Consider the following 19,241-nt stretch of genomic DNA (forward strand, 5'->3'; position numbering starts at 1 on the left):
CCTGGAAAATCGGGCCACTCCCACCCGAATACTGTGCTTTTCCGACGGGCTTAGGAAACGGTGCCCCAGGAGAGTATAGCCCGCACCTGGCTCAGAAGGTCCTACGCCCACGGAGTCTCGCTGATTGCTAGCACAGCAGTCTGAGATCAAGCAGCAAGTCGGCAGCGAGGCTGGGGGAGGGGCGCCCGCCATTGCCCAGGCTCGCTTAGGTAAACAAAGCAGCCTGGAAGCTTGAACTGGGTGGAGCCCACCACAGCTCAAGGAGGCCTGCCTGCCTCTGTAGGCTCCACCTCTGGGGGCAGGGCACAGACAAACAAAAAGACAGCAGTAACCTCTGCAGACTTAAATGTCCCTGTCTGACAGCTGTGAGGAGAGCAGTGGTTCTCCCAGCACGCAGCTGGAGATCTGAGAACGGGCTGACTGCCTCCTCAAGTGGGTCCCTGACCCCTGACCCCTGAGCAGCCTAACTGGGAGGCACCCCCCAGCAGGGGCAGACTGACACCTCACACGGCTGGCCAGGTACTCCAACAGACCTGCAGCTGAGGGTTCTGTCTGTTAGAAGGAAAACTAACAGAAAGGACATCCACACCAAAAACCCATCTGTACATCACCATCATCAAAGACCAAAAGTAGATAAAACCACAAAGATGGGGAAAAAACAGAGCAGAAAAACTGGAAACTCTAAAAACCAGAGTACCTCTCCTCCTCCAAAGGAACGCAGTTCCTCACCAGCAACGGAACAAAGCTGGATGGAGAATGACTTTGACGAGCTGAGAGAAGAAGGCTTCAGACGATCAAATTACTCCGAGCTACGGGAGGATATTCAATCCAAAGGCAAAGAAGTTGAAAACTTTGAAAAAAATTTAGAAGAATGTATAACTAGAATAACCAATACAGAGAAGTGCTTAAAGGAGCTGATGGAGCTGAAAACCAAGGCTCGAGAACTACGTGAAGAATGCAGAAGCCTCAGGAGCCGATGCGATCAAGTGGAAGAAAGGGTATCAGCCCTGGAAGATGAAATGAATGAAATGAAGCGAGAAGGGAAGTTTAGAGAAAAAAGAATAAAAAGAAACGAGCAAAGCCTCCAAGAAATGTGGGACTATGTGAAAAGACCAAATCTACGTCTGATTGGTGTACCTGAAAGTGATGGGGAGAATGGAAACAAGTTGGAAAACACTCTGCAGGATATTATCCAGGAGAACTTCCCCAATCTAGCAAGGCAGGCCAACATTCAGATTCAGGAAATACAGAGAACGCCACAAAGATACTCTTCGAGAAGAGCAACTCCAAGACACATAATTGTCAGATTCACCAAAGTTGAAATGAAGGAAAAAATGTTAAGGGCAGCCAGAGAGAAAGGACGGGTTACCATCAAAGGGAAGCCCATCAGACTAACAGCGGATCTCTCGGCAGAAACCCTACAAGCCAGAAGAGAGTGGGGGCCAATATTCAACATTCTTAAAGAAAAGAATTTTCAACCCAGAATTTCATATCCTGCCAAACTAAGCTTCATAAGTGAAGGAGAAATAAAATACTTTACAGACAAGCAAATGCTGAGAGATTTTGTCACCACCAGGCCTGCCCTAAAAGAGCTCTTGAAGGAAGCGCTAAACATGGAAAGGCACAACCGGTACCAGCCACTGCAAAATCATACCGAAATGTAAAGACCATTGAGACTAGGAAGAGACTGCATCAACTAACGAGCAAAACATCGAGCTAACATCATAATGACAGGATCAAATTCACACATAACAATATTAACTTTAAATGTAAATGGACTAAATGGTCCAATTAAAAGACACAGACTGGCAAATTGGATAAAGACTCAAGACCCATCAGTGTGCTGTATTCAGGAAACCCATCTCACGTGCAGAGACACACATAGGCTCAAAATAAAAGGATGGAGGAAGATCTACCAAGCAAATGGAAAACAAAAAAAGGCAGGGGTTGCAATCCTAGTCTCTGATAAAACAGACTTTAAACCAACAAAGATCAAAAGAGACAAAGAAGGCCATTACATAATGGTAAAGGGATTAATTCAACAAGAAGAGCTAACTATCCTAAATATATATGCACCCAATACAGGAGCACCCAGATTCATAAAGCAAGTCCTGAGTGACCTACAAAGAGACTTAGACTCCCACACATTAATAATGGGAGACTTTAACACCCCACTGTCAACATTAGACAGATCAACGAGACAGAAAGTCAACAAGGACACCCAGGAATTGAACTCAGCTCTGCACCAAGCGGACCTAATAGACATCTACAGAACTCTCCACCCCAAATCAACAGAATATACATTTTTTTCAGCACCACACCACACCTATTCCAAAATTGACCATATCCTTGGAAGTAAAGCTCTCCTCAATAAATGTAAAAGAACAGAAATTGTAACAAACTGTCTCTCAGATCACAGTGCAATCAAGCTAGAACTCAGGATTAAGAATCTCACTCAAAACCGCTCAACTACGTGGAAACTGAACAACCTGCTCCTGAATGACTACTGGGTACTTAACGAAATGAAGGCAGAAATAAAGATGTTCTTTGAAACCAACGAGAACCAAGACACAACATACCAGAATCTCTGGGATGCATTCAAAGCAGTGTGTAGAGGGAAATTTATAGCACTAAATGCCCACAAGAGAAAGCAGGAAAGATCCAAAATTGACACCCTAACATCACAATTAAAAGAACTAGAAAAGCAAGAGCAAACACATTCAAAAGCTAGCAGAAGGCAAGAAATAACTAAAATCAGAGCAGAACTGAAGGAAATAGAGACACAAAAAACCCTTCAAAAAATAAATGAATCCAGGAGCTGGTTTTTTGAAAGGATCAACAAAATTGATAGACCGCTAGCAAGATTAATAAAGAAAAAAAGAGAGAAGAATCAAATAGATGCAATAAAAAATGATAAAGGGGATATCACCACCGATCCCACAGAAATACAAACTACCATCAGAGAATATTACAAACGCCTCTATGCAAATAAACTAGAAAATCTAGAAGAAATGGATAAATTCCTCAACACATACACCCTCCCAAGACTAAACCAAGAAGAAGTTCAATCTCTGAATAGACCAATAACAGGAGCTGAAATTATGGCAATAATCAATAGCTTACCAACCAAAAAAAGTCCAGGACCAGATGGGTTCACAGCCGAATTCTACCAGAGGTACAAGGAGGAGCTGGTACCATTCCTTCTGAAACTATTCCAATCAATAGAAAAAGAGGGAATCCTCCCTAACTCATTTTATGAGGCCAGCATCATCCTGATACCAAAGCCTGGCAGAGACACAACAAAAAAAGAGAATTTTAGACCAATATCCTTGATGAACATTGATGCAAAAATCCTCAATAAAATACTGGCAAACAGAATCCAGCAGCACATCAAAAAGCTTATCCACCATGATCAAGTGGGCTTCATCCCTGGGATGCAAGGCTGGTTCAATATACGCAAATCAATAAATGTAATCCAGAATATAAACAGAACCAAAGACAAAAACCACATGATTATCTCAATAGATGCAGAAAAGGCCTTTGACAAAATTCAACAACCCTTCATGCTAAAAACTCTCAATAAATTAGGAATTGATGGGACGTATCTCAAAATAATAAGAGCTATTTATGACAAACCCACAGCCAATATCATACTGAATGGGCAAAAACTGAAAGCATTCCCTTTGAAAACTGGCACAAGACAGGGATGCCCTCTCTCGCCACTTCTATTCAACATAGTGTTGGAAGTTCTGGCCAGGGCAATTAGGCAGGAGAAGGAAATCAAGGGTATTCAATTAGGAAAAGAGGAAGTCAAATTGTCCCTGTTTGCAGATGACATGATAGTATATCTAGAAAACCCCATTGTCTCAGCCCAAAATCTCCTTAAGCTCATAAGCAACTTCAGCAAAGTCTCAGGATACAAAATCAATGTGCAAAAATCACAAGCATTCTTATACATCAATAACAGACAAACAGAGAGCCAAATCATGAGTGAACTCCCATTCACAATTGCTTCAAAGAGAATAAAATACCTAGGAATCCAACTTACAAGGGATGTGAAAGACCTCTTCAAGGAGAACTACAAACCACTGCTCAAGGAAATAAAAGAGGATACAAACAAATGGAAGAACATTCCATGCTCATGGGTAGGAAGAATCAATATCATGAAAATGGCCATCCTTCCCAAGGTAATTTACAGATTCAATGCCATCCCCATCAAGCTACCAATGACTTTCTTCACAGAATTGGAAAAAACTACTTTAAAGTTCATATGGAACCAAAAAAGAGCCCGCATCGCCAAGTCAATCCTAAGCCAAAAGAACAAAGCTGGAGGCATCACGCTACCTGACTTCAAACTATACTACAAGGCTACAGTAACCAAAACAGCATGGTACTGGTACCAAAACAGAGATATAGATCAATGGAACAGAACAGAGCCGTCAGAAATAATACCACATATCTACAACCATCTGATCTTTGATAAACCTGAGAAAAACAAGAAATGGGGAAAGGATTCCCTATTTAATAAATGGTGCTGGGAAAACTGGCTAGCCATATGTAGAAAGCTGAAACTGGATCCCTTCCTTACACCTTATACAAAAATCAATTCAAGATGGATTAAAGACTTAAATGTTAGACCTAAAACCATAAAAACCCTAGAAGAAAACCTAGGCAATACCATTCAGGACATAGGCATGGGCAAGGACTTCATGTCTAAAACACCAAAAGCAATGGCAACAAAAGCCAAAATTGACAAATGGGATCTAATTAAACTAAAGAGCTTCTGCACAGCAAAGGAAACTACCATCAGAGTGAACAGGCAACCTACAAAATGGGAGAAAATTTTCGCAACCTACTCATCTGACAAAGGGCTAATATCCAGAATCTACAATGAACTCCAACAAATTTACAAGAAAAAAACAAACAACCCCATCAAAAAGTGGGCGAAGGACATGAACAGACACTTCTCAAAAGAAGACATTTATGCAGCCAAAAGACACATGAAAAAATGCTCACCATCACTGGCCATCAGAGAAATGCCAATCAAAACCATAATGAGATACCATCTCACACCAGTTAGAATGGCGATCATTAAAAAGTCAGGAAACAACAGGTGCTGGAGAGGATGTGGAGAAATAGGAACACTTTTACACTGTTGGTGGGACTGTAAACTAGTTCAACCCTTGTGGAAGTCAGTGTGGCGATTCCTCAGGGATCTAGAACTAGAAATTCCATTCGACCCAGCCATCCCATTACTGGGTATATACCCAAAGGACTATAAATCATGCTGCTATAAAGACACATGCACACGTATGTTTATTGCCGCATTATTCACAATAGCAAAGACTTGGAACCAACCCAAATGTCCAACAATGATAGACTGGATTAAGAAAATGTGGCACATCTACACCATGGAATACTATGCAGCCATAAGAAATGATGAGTTCATGTCCTTTGTAGGGACATGGATGAAATTGGAAATCATCATTCTCAGTAAACTATCGCAAGAACAAAAAACCAAACACCGCATATTCTCACTCATAGGTGGGAATTGAACAACGAGAACACATGGACACAGGAAAGGGAACATCACACTTCAGGGACTGTTGTGGGTTGGGGGGAGGGGGGAGGGATAACATTGGGAGATATACCTAATGCTAGATGACGAGTTGGTGGGTGCAGTGCACCAGCATGGCACATGTATACATATGTAACTTACCTGCACATTGGGCACATGTACCATAAAACCTAAAGTATAATAATAATAATAATAATAATAATTACAATAAAAGAAAAATAAAATAAAATAAAATTAAATTAAATTAAAAAACCATAAAAAAAAAAAAAAAAAAGAAAAAGCACGCACACAGTGGGAAGATCATTTCTGTTCAGAAATCCCCCAGTGCAAGAGAGCAGCTCAGAGGCAGCCGTGGCTTGGTCAACATGGGCCCAGGAGGGCACGGGCAGCTCTCACGTCCTTGTCCTTGGATGTTGGCCATTGCTTGTGCAAGTGTGTCTGTAACCCTCTCGTTGTGTGCCCTGCAGTCATACAGGAGTGGCAGAAGAGAGGTGGACAGCCCTGGCAGCTCATCGAGCCCGTGGATGGATTCCACCCCAATGAGGTAAGCGCAGTCACATGGTGGCTGCAGAAGGCTATTTGATGGTTTGTTGGTTTTTAATTATGCTTGCACATTCGTGTGTTTATTTTTATCCTGTTTTGTTCCAGAAAGGATTTGAGGTAATGTACATACATGTATAAGATAGAAGATTTAATAAAAACAAAGTGAAATTTGGGACAATAGGGAAATAAAGTAGAAATTATACCTGGATTCCTGATTTAATTTCTATAATTCATAAAATATGTGCAGGGCAGTCCTGAGAAACTGCCAGAAGGGCAGCTCTGTGCAATGCTAAAAGGGGCATTAAGCCATGGCTTCCATAATATAAGAAAAATAAATCAAGCACTTCAAAAAAAAAAAAAAAGAAAGAAAAGGAGGAAAATTACAAGGATATTTTGGTAGTGAGACCCATGAGAAATTTATCCTATAGTCTTTCTAGAAAGGGTGCTGTATAGAAGGAGAACAATGTCCTTAGTGGTATCCTGCAGTAAGAGCTGTTTCTCATCAAGGATCCAAAGTACAGTTGTGTAAAGTAGCTCTCCTCTGGTCTCTTCACAAAGCAAGGGGAGGCAGAGGGTGGGACTCTGTCCCCTCCTGGCTCCACTCCCATCCCATTATCCTGGCTTCAACCAGAGAAGCTCCACTTTTATCTGTTGTATGTCCTGGACTTGTTCACGACATTTCTTTATTAAGAAGAAGAAGAAAAAGAAGTGGGGGAGTTGTTCTGCCACTTGTAAAATGTTGAAAGCTGCTCCTCTATGGGGAGGGATGGGCCATTTACTCTCAGGCAATACCGCATCACTAGAGCCTTTCTGCTCCAGCTGTTGGGGAAGCATGGTGTGGCTACCAAAGGGTACAAACCTGAGAGGCATGTCCGGGGGATGTTCACTGGCTGGCCGTCGAGACCCAGGCCACAGGAGGGCTGATTGTCCCCTCAAGAGCCTGAATGACGGTAAACACAGCCCACCTTCCTCCAACTCTAGGCTCAGCCAGTGCTCACAGGCAGGGCTAAGAATCACCTCAAAAGGAACAAGAATAGAAGGATGCCCACTCCCCAACAAATGAGTAAAAGTGGTGTCCCACAAATACTGAGCAAATTTTAAAGTAAGTATTAAATGCCCACCTCACAGATTTAAATAGCCACACACAAAAAATCAGAATAGTGCCCTCAGAATTTCTAACCTTCCTGTGTATCAATTGGATGAGATGATCAAAGAAAATTATTGGCTAGATTCTGGTTAAATATCAGGGTCTGGTCCCCCAAAAATGATGTCTTTGGTTTTAGAAGAGTTTGTGTACCTTCTTTCTATTTTTTTTTTTTTTTTTTTTTTGAGACAGAGTTTCACTCTTATTGCCTGGGCTGGAGTGCAATGGCATGATCTCAGCTCACCACAACCTCTGCTTCCTGGATTCAAGTGATTCTCCTGCCTCAGCTTCCTGAGTAGCTGGGATTACAGGCATGAGCCTCCACGCCTGGCTAATTTTGTATTTTTAGTAGAGACGGGGCTTCTCCATGTTGGTCAGGCTGGTCTCGAACTCCCAACCTCAGGTGAGCCACCCGCCTCAGCCTCCCAAAGTGCTGGGATTACAGGCGTGAGCCACTGTGCCCAGCCCCCTTCTTTCTAGCAGTTATTAGGTAGCAGTTCTTGTCATTCTTTGCACAGAATAGCGTCTTACCCTTCTGATTCTGTAAACAATGGGCATATGAAAAGATGGCCATGTAGAGTATCAGGAACAAACTAAAAAGAGGAAGATCAAAGACAGCTTTGTTTTATCCCCCAGGATATATTTATCCCATCTATCAAATGACCATTCCATCCCTGACTCTTAAAATGCTTTTGGGGTTCAAGTTCTGTCAGATTGGGGCTCTATCTTGTACTCAAACAGTTTTACCTATATCTGATTGTTGAAAACACAGTCAAAAGCTGAAAATCAATATGTGCCATAATCTTATGCTATTCCTGCAAGATTTGTTCACATGCTGGTAGCCAGTGATAAAGTGGCCAAGAATGGATAGCCAGGCTTAAAGCTTGCCTATTTATCAAGTATATTGAGCTGAAAAGTCCAGATTGGCAAAGTGCCATCCAAAACTATTTATTGAGTGACTACCCAGTGTCAAGTGCAGTGAGAATTCAAGAGTGAACAAGAAAATGCCCTGCCATTTAAAATTATAGTATAGAGTAGGAAAATGATGAGCAGACAATTAAATATAAAGCAGTAAATGCCTACAACTGTGCAAGTACAGAACACCACGAGCATTATGGGGTGGGATGGGAGAAATGGGTGTTCAAAATGTTTTCAGGCCAGGTGTGGTGGCTCACGCCTGTAATCCCAGCACTTTGGGAGGCCAAGGCGAGTGGATCACCTGAGGTCGGGAGTTCTAGACCAACCTGACCAACATGGAGAAACCCCGTCTCCACTAAAAATACAAAATTAGCTGGGCATGGTGGCGCATGCCTATAATCCCAGCTACTCGGGAGGCTGAGGCAGGAGAATCGCTTGAACCCGGGAAGCAGAGGTTGCAATGAGCTGAGATCATGCCATTGTACTCCAGCCTGGGCAACGAGAGCAAAACTCCATCTCAAAAAAAAAAAAAAAAAAAAAATGTTTTCAGAGGAGGTGACGTCAAAACTAAGACCGTGAACTAGTAGAGTGAAGGGAAGCGAAGAGGGGTTGCAGGAAGTGTTTTGAGCAGAGGCAACTGCATGGGCAAAGACCTGAATATGAAAGAAAGCATGGCATGTTGGAGGAAATAAAAGTGCTCAGTGCAGCCGGAGAGTATGACCGTGGAGTTGACAGAGGGAGAAATCTACCGCGTATTAAGGAACCAGATCATGGAAGATCTGTTTGGGGCTTGACCTTGGTTCTGAGGGAAATGGGGAGCCACTGGATGTTCTCAAGCAAGAAAGAAATAGCCCGACTTGTGTCCTAAAAAAATGGGTGTAGTAGCGGCGTGGAGGGTGATTTGGTAGGGAACCAGTCCAGAGAGACGGAGAAAAACAAAAGGCAAAGCTGTATTTTAAAAAGATTTTTTAAATGACCAAACACAGAGTTACAGGACAGCAAGGCAAGTTCTTATCAGAGATTTTATTCAAGGAATCAAAGTCAAGTGCATCCTGCAGTCAGTATAGATCCTGCCCAGTCTCCTCCCACATTCTCCACAGCAGTCTCAGGCCAATGTAAGGATGGCCCAGCATGATTCCAGATCATCAGGTGATTGAATAAAGCATCATGCTGTATTACAAGAAGCTAACTTGATGAACTCTGAAACTGCTTCTGGCTTTACTGTCTTATACATTGGATGTATTTATATGCAACTTAACAAGAAAGCGGGCTCTGAAAGATGTTCAACTACAAAGGAAAATACCTGGAAAAGAACCTCTATTAACCAGAAGATCCCACTTAATCAGAGTACCCATTCCCTAGCATTCATCTAGAATAGATTTTATTCCACACACATGCTTAGTACGGCAGCCGATGACCTCCTGAGCTGCCAAGGTTGTGTGAACCGGCAGGAGGAGGGTGCCTCCATCCTCCTGTCCTGAGGACAAATGTTGGGGTGGAGGGTATACGATAAAAGTTTCCACTGGCAAAATGAATTAGCTTGCATCCATCTGATTACATACCGTGCACTGAATTACCCCATTTACTAAAAATACAAAACTTATCCAGGTGTGGTGGTGCATGCCTGTAGTCCCAGCTACTCAGGAGGCTGAGGCAGGAGAATTGCTTGAACTTGGGAGGCGGAGGTTGCAGTGAGCCAAGATCACGTCACTGCATTCCAGCTTGGGCAACACAGCGAGACTTCGTCTCAAAAACAACAACAACAAACAAACAAAACAAAACAAAAAAAAGAGATCTACCTTTAGTGACACAGAAATATGTTTATAATGTAGAGCAAAGTAAATACGATAAGACTACAGATTATAGGAGCAATGACTCAACTGTATGCATTTGTCAAATTCATGGCACTGTTTACCAAAGAGAGTTCATTTTACTGTGTCTAAATTTGACTTCAATAAGAGCAGATTACAAAATGATATTCAAGAGGAATCCAGTGTGTGTGTGTGTGTGTGTGTATTCAGATATAAAATCAGGGCCAGGCGCAGTGGATCACACCTGTAATCCTAGCATTTTGGGTGGTCGAGGTGGGCAGATCACCTGAGGCTAAGAGTTCGAGACCAGCCTGGCCATAATGGTGAAACCCCATCTCTACTAAAAATACAAAAATTAGCCGGGCATGGTGGCATGTGCCTGTAATCCCAGCTACTCAGGAGGCTGAGGCAGGAGAATCACTTGAATCTGGGAAGCGGAGGTTACAGTGAGCCAAGATCACGCCACTACACTCCAAGCTAGGTGATAGAGTGAGACTCCATCTCAAAAAAAAAAAAAAAAGATATAAAGTCAGAAAGGCTCTACACCCCATGTTAACAGAGGCTGCCTGTATTTTAATTACAGATGACTTTTATTGTGTTTTTCTCTTTTTGCTTAAGTGGGTTTTCAGTTTTTCTAGAATGAACAGGTTTTGCCTTAATATTTTAGACTATGAATAGAGAAGCATAAAAGAATATCATAAAAAGAGAAACATAAAAAGAGAAGCATAAAAGCATAAAAGAAAAAGTTGAGGAGACTGAAGCAAGAGAACTGCTTGAATCTAGGAGGCAGAGCTTCCAGTGAGCCGAGATCTGGCCACTGCACTCCAGCCTGAGTGACAGAGCAAAATCCTGTCTCAAAAGAAGAAAGGAAAGAAAGAAAGAGAGAGAGAGAGAGAGGGAGAGAGGGGGGGGAGAGAGAGAGAGAGAGAAAGAAAGAAGAAAGAAAGAAAGAAAAAGAAAGAAAGAAAGAAAGAAAGAAAGAAAGAAAGAAAGAAAGAAAGAAAGAAAGAAAGAAAGAAAGAAAGAAAAGAAAGAAAGAAAGAGAGAGACAGAGAAAGAAAGACTAACTTGGATAAAGAGAGGAAAGGGTAGCTGTGCCCTGCCCTGTGCAGCGCCTCGTGGAAGTTATAACAGGAAATTGCGGTATGAGAAACCCACAGTAGATGCTCAGTAAATATTTGTCAAATGAATGAATGATTACAGTGGATCATTTTATCACAAGTCTCTAGTTTACTGATAAGCATGCCAGTCTCATTTCAGACCCAATATTTTCTCAATGCCTGCTCATAAATATTTTATTCCTTATTAGAGTGACAACCAACTAATTGCGTTCAAACCAAACAGTTACCAAATGCTCATATCTGAGCTCTTTCATTTTCGTTTCCCTTTTCTTGCCCTCACCCTGTCTCCTCCCTTATTAACATAGATAGGGAAATAAATGCCTTGGTACCACATAATTGTTAGAAAGAGCTTAGGTGTATCAAGTTGAAAGCCAATAACACAAAAAAGAAGAACCAGTAATTTTCCACAGACCTGGCAGCAGCCTCCTTTGTTGAGAAATGGCAGGAAAACAGCCACAAGCCTGGGCCTCTGTCTTCAAAAGTCCTGATCGCTTTGTGTGAGAGATGATCTGGCCCTCCCTGGAGCACTGGCCAGCTTCGCAAGCAGCCTTTGACGTGCTCCTGCTTTTAGTACAAAGAAGTATATGTGGGGTGCGAATGGTGTGTGGTTTTTCTGTGTGTGTGTGTGGTATCTGTGTGCTTTCTGTGGGGGTGTGTGGGGGTGAGGTATGTGTGGCGTTTGTATGTGTGGTGTATGTGTGTGATGTGGGGGGTATAAGGGGTGTAGGGGTGTGTGTGGTGTGTATAGTGTGTGTGTATGGTAAGGGTTGTGTGTGTATGTTATATGTGTATGTGGTGAGTGTGCATGTGGTGGTATCTGTGTGAGGTGTGTGTGGGGTGTGTGTAGGATATGTGTGTGTATATGAGAGAGATGTATGTATGTGTGGTGTGGGGTGTGTGGTGTGTGTGTGTGAGATGTGTGTGGTGTATCTGTGTGTGGTGTGTGTGTGATGTATCTGCGTGGTGTGTGTATGGTGTGTATGTGGCATGTGGTGTGTGTAGTGTGTGGGGTGTGTGTATGAAGTATTTATGTGTTGTGTGGGGTTGTGAGGGGTGTGGTGTATGTATGTGTGTGTAGTGTTTCTGTGTGTGCTGTGTGTGGGATGTGGGGGTGTGTGTGATATATGTGTGTTTGGTGTGGGGTTGTGAGGGGTGTGATGTGCATGGTGTGTGGTGTGTGTGGTGTTTCTGTATGTGGAGGGTGTGTGATGTATGTGTGTGTGGTGTGGGGTTATGAGGGGTGTGGTGTGTGTGTTGGGTGTGTGGGGGGGTGTGTGATTATGTGTGTGTGGCGTGGGGTTGTGAAGGGTGTGGTGTGTGTGTGGTGTTTGTGTGTGGTGTTTGGGGGTGTGTTTATGATGTATGTGTGTGGTGTGGGGTTGTGAGGGGTGTGGTGTGTGTGGTGTTGGTTGTGGTGTGTGTATGATTATGTGTGTGTGGTGTGGGGTTATGAGGGGTGTGGTGTGTGTGTTGGGTGTGTGGGGGGGTGTGTGATTATGTGTGTGTGGCGTGGGGTTGTGAAGGGTGTGGTGTGTGTGTGGTGTTTGTGTGTGGTGTTTGGGGGTGTGTTTATGATGTATGTGTGTGGTGTGGGGTTGTGAGGGGTGTGGTGTGTGGTGTGTGTGTGGTGTTTGTGTGTGGTGTGTGGGGGGTGTGTGTGATGTTTGTGTGTGTGGTGTGGGGTTGTGAGGGGTGTGGTGTGTGTGGTGTGTGGTGTGTGTGTGGGGGTGTGTGATTATGTGCGTGTGGTGTTTGATTGTGAGGGGTGTGGTCTCTGTGTGTTATGCCATGGGGGAGACACTGCATGGACATGACCGAGATTACGCAGTGGGATGAGTGAAGTTCGTGTCCACCTTAGAAGGCTCAGAACACATTAAAATGCTGGGGACTTTATGCAGTGACTGGATCAGTCCTAGTTTTCTGTAACTACTAAAATCTCACACACAGTCGGACACGGAAAGGACTTTGGATCACTTTCTGTCGCCCACTCAATGTCCAGATAAGAGGGCCGGGACCAGAGAGGGAGTTGGCTACGCTGCCTATTAGGAAGGGGACTGTGAGCTGCCCTGTGGGGAAAAGTCAGGGATATCCCTGAGCATCCTTCCCGAACAATGTATTCCCCTCTGGGAGGCCTTCAGCAATCACATTTCTCATTGTTCAGCATTGAAAACCACTGTTGAGATGGAGCCATCTGGAGTCTGCAGGCCTGGCCAGGTCCCATTTGTTAAATAAGGGCATTGTCTGCAGAGAAAGAGCATCCTCCTCCAAGGCATGTTAATGACAAGCCAGACACTGGACAACCAAGAATGGACCCAGCTAACATCATGGATAAAGGGAAACCTGACATGCCACAGCAGAACCAGAGAGCAAGCCTCAGGCTGGGAGAGCCAGAGTCGAGCCTGCTGTGTATTAAGCTAAGGATTCCTCTCTGGCATTTCAGCCAAACTCCCTGCACTCACAGCCTGCCAGGATCCCCACCCCGACCCAGTCAGGGACCCAGCCAGCCTCCACTCTCAGGCACCTGTAGTTCCCCAAACATGCCATTCTCTCCCACAGCTCTGAGCCTTTGCACACACTGTGTCCTCTACCATTGCACTGTTTCCCCACATCATCCATCTGGGGAACTCCTAGAAAATTCATCTCAGCCGCCACCTTCTTCAGAGAGATCCCACCCCTTCCTCCACCAGACAGCAGTGACACCTCTTCCCAGTGTGTATCATCCTCCCAGCCCTCCCTGTGGGCTTGGTGGTGTCATTTTGCATGTCTTGTTACCTTACTAGGCTGAGACTTTCTGGAAGAAAGAACACACCACGTTCATCTCTAAAACCCAAGCCTTAGGCCTGCAGTAAATGCTAGCTGTCCACAGATAAATGAATAAGTGGATTTCTGAGAAAGTGAATTTTTAATCTATTACTGAAAAAACAAATTCCATACACTTAGCAGCTTAACACAATACACACTTATGATCTCACAGTTTCTGTGGGTCACAGCTTAACTGGGTCCTCTGCTTAGGGTCTCACAAACGAAAATCAAGGTGTGGCATCCAGGCCATGTTCTCATCTGGAGACTCATCTGGGGAAGAACTGCTTTCAAACTCACTCGGGCTGTTGACAGATTCATTCCTGTGAGACTACAGGATTGAGGAGTCAGCTTCAGGCTGGATGGCAGCTGGGTCACCCTCAGCTCCAGCCCAGAAAGGAGAGCTTCCGAAGCCAGTCACTAGCAAGGCCAAGCCTCACACAATGTGACACCATCACTGAAGCAGCGTCTCCTCACCACGGCCACACTTCCTCTGTTAGAAACAAGTGATAGGTCCCACCACCAGCAAGGGAAGGAGGTTATACAGAGACATGGGGGTGGGAGTCATGGGGCCGTCCTAGAGGTTGTCTCTGGCAGAAAGCACGTGGGAAATCTTGTTGGTAAGAGATTTGTCCTAATTTCCCTTTTCCTCCTCCTTTGGGTTCTCTCTCACAGGTGGCTTTGCTGTTGTTGGCGGATCATTTCTGGGAAAAGGTGCAGCTCCAGTGGCCCCAAATCCTGGGAAAGGAGAATCCATTCAACCCCCAGATTAAACAGGTGTTTGGAGACCAAGGCGGGCACTGAGCCTCTCAGGAACACGCACCCCTGGGGAGCACAGGGAGGCAGAGGCTTGGGTAAACTCATTCCACAAACCCTATGGGGGCTGCTACATCACAGGCCCAAAGGACTCTTCTTCAGCAGCATCTTTGCAAAATGTCTTTCTCTCAATTAAGAGCATATCTGGATGACTGTGCAATGCTGTGTGCTCCTGGGATCAGTCACCCTTCCATTGTTCCTGAAATAACCTTTAATAAAGTGCTTTGGGTGCCATTCCAAACAAGAGAGTATCTGTGCCCTTTACAGCTAATTGTTCTGAAAGGAGTTTCTAAAAACACTTAAGAAGTCCAGCGATGTTCAGCAATTTACCCAGGGTCTTGGCATGCCAGGGGACTGATCCTCCCTGTATTGTTGACTTCTTAAAAATGGCCTGGCAAGCTGAGGCTCCGCCTATGCAGGCGGCTGGCCAGCTGCCAAGGACTCACACAAGGGGGCAGACCGGGCTTCATGAGGCCCCCTTGAAAAACATAACACAAAACTATAAATACAAAATTAGATATGAACTTGAATACACATTTAGAATGAGGAAAGAAATCACCACAAATTACAAATGTTTAAAAGTTGACAAAGTGCCATATGACCTCACAAAGTCCAGAAAAATGACAATACAATTTTTTCCTTTCAAGTATTTTATTAGTTGATTAGTGGGTATAAATGTACAGTTAGATAAAAGAAATAAGGCCTAGTGTCTGATAGATCAGTAGGGTGACTATAGTTTACTAAATGCTATTGTACATTTCATTTCAAATTGCTGGAAGAAAATAATTTGAATGTTTCTAGCATAAAGAAAAGACAAATATTTAAGGTGATAGATACCCAAAGTACGCTTATTTAATCTGTACAGGAAGACTCTAGAGTAAAGGGAGGGTCCCCCGGCCTGACTACCTCCCTTCTCCCACCCTATATGTCTTCTCTGAACCTATCACTTCCCACCCCTCTAAAAAAGACTGTTTAAATTCTCTTAGGCCTGACCACCCGCAACCTTGGGGAATCACTTAACATCTAACCAATTCCATCTTTTGAATGGGCTCAGGTGGGAAAACAAAGGTACCCAAATCCTGAGCTCTGACCTTACTCTGAGGCACAGCACCAAGGAACTGAGGGGTGGAAGAGGACGTTGACCCCATCTCACTTTTTCAGAAAACACAAATACTGCAAATAAATACCACATGGAAATCAATACTAAATACCACTATTGTCTGCGAAACTGGAGTCTGAGGTCAGGCCTTCTCCCCTGGATCAGGGGCCCGGGCAAGGCTCATTCACTTCTGCCTGCATTTTCTATGCTCCAGACACGTTCCTTCTTTGAGATTTGACCAAGTCTTTCTCTCTGGCTTGAGAACGCCCTGTCCCTGTGCTTTGTGTACTTCTTATAACAGCGCCTGTCCCGTATTGCTGCACGGGTGCCCCTTGAGCTACTGTCTTTAGCCTTGAGTTTTCCAGAATGATGGTGTCTGAGGATTTTCCACTGACAGGCACCTGAAGGGCTTTCCTGAGTTGGCATGCAGCCCTCCCCATCTCCCCATTCCTGGAGGGGCTATGGAAAAAAGCACCGGAACCTGAACTGCAGGCTCCATGAGATGGGTACCTGGCCGGTCACGTGTACTCCTGTGTCCAACCCCCAACACAATGCCTGACCACTGCAGATGCACAAGAAATAGCACTGAATGAATAAATGAATGAGAAGTTAGTGTTGATCTCCAGGTCACACTGTTATTTCTTGCTATTTAAAAGCAAAATCAGCAGCCTCTTTTTTGACACATTTGAATTAGACCCATTGAATCACGCTCCTCACTCATCACAGTGAGAAGAGTGAGAAAGAAAAGTCATCAGAGGTGCCTTCTTGCCTGGGCACACTTGGTGAGGAGACTTGGGGCTCCTGTGTGATCTTCATCTAAACACCCCAAAACTCTATTATAATTTCTCTCTCCCAGCCGAGCACTGTGGCTCATACCTATAATTCCAGCACTTTGGGAGACGGAGGTGGGAGGGTCACTTGAGCTCAGGAGTTCAAGACCAGCCTGGGCAACATGGTGAAACCCTGTCTTTACAAAAAAAAAAAAAATTAGCTGGGTGTGGTGGCACACACCTGCAGTCCTAGCTGCTTGGGAAGATCACTTGAGCCCAGCAGGAGGTTGAGGCTGCAGTGAGCCCAGACTGCACCGCTGCACTCCAGCCTGGGGGATAGAATGAGACCTTGTCTCAAAAAAAAAAAAAAAAAAGAAACAGATACTCTCTCCTGTTATCAGAGGAGAGACCTGGCTTGCCCTTCACTATTGAAATAGAGCTCACTATTTGCCACATGAGTAATTACCAAAATTTCTATTTCCACCCACCGTTAGCATTTTTCATTTCATGGTGAGCCCTTTGGGTTCAGGCCCTGGTGACAAAAATAAAGTCAGCCCCCCAGATAAAGCAGATCAGCTAAAAATCTCTATATGGGACTTGTATTGATACACAACCTGACCGGACCTGAATCTCCCCAGAATCCGCACCAGCTTCCCTATCCCTCCCTGTTCTCTGTCACTGATTTAATCCAACTGAGAAAATATTCTTAACTAGGGTCTTTAGGGATCCCCAGAATTAATAGTGCCTGTAAACTTGAATGGGAAAAAAAATAAGTCTTCACTGTCTTCTAAATGCTAATGCTAAAATTTAGCATTTCCTTTCATAATGAATGTAGGTAACAAAACACAGCTGAATTAGTCCTTGTCACAAATATTTTCACATCACATTGCAGTTGTTGCAGTTACCGTTTCTTCTTATTTTTCGTAGCAGTTATGTTCTATAAAGTTGCCATGAACACCGAATTAGCACATGCTGAACCATTGTCCTTAGGGGAAGTACAAGGCTAGGTTCCTGTGAGCCTGCAGTCTCAACATTTTCACCAACCAATCAATATATAACTTTGTTTTCCGCCTGGCTTTTGTTCAAAAGACACCGTATTTAATGTACAGTGGATTCATTAACATTGACCTCACAGGCAACAGCACTGTAACTCCTGCCTGCAAAGAGCTCATCTACCACTGGGGTGATTTTCTCTGTGCGGCGCGTTGCAGCCTTCTGTGGCACATCACTTAGCAGCACTAGCTAGCACTTCAGCACTGCCCTTCGTGGCCATTTTAAACGCAACATCACCGGGAAAAAGCATGAAATGCCAAAAATGTGGCACTAAGTATACTGCGAAGAGGCCACAGGTTTGCAGTATGAGAGCTGAAACAAGAAGGCAAAACTTGACAGGGCGCAGTGGCTCATACCTGTCATCCCAGCACTTTGGGAGGCCGAGGCAGGTGGATCACCTGGAGGTCAGAGTTCGAAACCAGCCTGGCCAACATGGGGAAACACCGTCTCTACTAAAAATACAAAAATTAGCTGAGTGTGGTGGTGTGCGCCTGGCATCCCAGCTACTCTGGAGACTGAGGCAGGAGAATCACTTGAACCTGGGAGGTGGAGGTTGCAACAAGCCGAGATCATGCCATTGCATGCCAGCCTGGGCAACAGGAGCAAAACTCTGTCTCAAAAAAAAAAAAAGGCAAACTTCACCTTGCCAACCAATCTCATCTAGGGAACGTGCCAATTGGGCAACTCAAATTTGTCATTGCTCTGTGCATGGGCACAGATGACTGCAAAGGCACCATAAGTATACATTAATGTTACAAATAAATTTTAGCAAGGAGGTGAATTCACAAATATGTGATCAGTGAACGGTGAGGATCAACTATATCTTATACTTTAAAACATCAATACTTTAAAACAACTGTGGTTATTAGAACCAACTCTGGATCTTGTTATTAACACGTTCAAAAAGAAGCCCATATATTTATATATGCTCATTTGTGAATATCTCAAAATATTCTTTGATATTCTATTTCAATAGAATTGGTTTTCTTCGTAATCCTACATGTTTTATTTTTTTGCATTTAAAAATGTTATTCTGGCTGGGCATAGTCGCTCACGCCTGTAATCCCAGCACTTTGGGAGGCTAAGGTGGAAAAACTGCTTTAGCTCAGGAGTTCCAGACCAGCCTGAATATCACAGTGAGATCCCGTCTTTACCAAAAGTCAAAACGATTAGTTGGGCATAGTGGCACATGCCTGTGGTCTCAGCTACTTAGGAGGCTAAGGCGGGAGGATGGCTTGAGCCTGGAAGTTCAAGGCTGCAGTGAAGCATGATCTTGCCACTGCACTGCAGCCTGTTGACAGAGCAAGACCTTGTCTAAAATAAAATAAAATGAAAATGTTAATCTGAGAAGGGATCCTCAGGCTTCCCCAAACTGCCAAGGGGCTGCATGGCAGAAAAAGGATGTATGCTCTGGCGGGGGGTGGGGGTGCTTTGAGAAGGAAGAACTCCAAAGTCTAAAAAGTTTGGATGCACAGCATAATTTATTTGCTTCCTGGAAAGTCACAGGGTGGAAGTTCTACAGTAAAAAAGTCTGGGCCAGGTGCAGTGGTTCACCCCTGTAATCTTAGCACTTTGGGAGGCCAAGGCAG

General features: G+C 44.1%; 1 protein-coding gene across 3 annotated transcripts in view; it reads left to right on the top strand.

The window, feature by feature from the left end:
• The window catches only part of AOAH (acyloxyacyl hydrolase), a 210,607-nt gene extending 195,578 nt beyond the window's left edge, over positions 1-15,029 (top strand). For 2 of the 3 annotated variants that reach the window (XM_054493688.1, XM_054493689.1), the window contains exons 20-21: positions 6,046-6,122; positions 14,590-14,831. In XM_054493688.1, the coding sequence (XP_054349663.1) occupies positions 6,046-6,122; positions 14,590-14,718 (206 nt within the window). In that variant the 3' untranslated portion in view covers positions 14,719-14,831. Of the gene's footprint in view, positions 1-6,045; positions 6,123-14,589 lie in introns of all 3 variants that reach the window. The other variant, XM_054493687.1, reaches the window with a different exon arrangement.
• The last annotated feature ends 4,212 nt before the right edge of the window (positions 15,030-19,241 follow it).

Source organism: Pongo pygmaeus, chromosome 6 (genome assembly GCF_028885625.2).
Source record: "Pongo pygmaeus isolate AG05252 chromosome 6, NHGRI_mPonPyg2-v2.0_pri, whole genome shotgun sequence".
NCBI classification, from domain to species: Eukaryota; Metazoa; Chordata; class Mammalia; order Primates; family Hominidae; genus Pongo; species Pongo pygmaeus.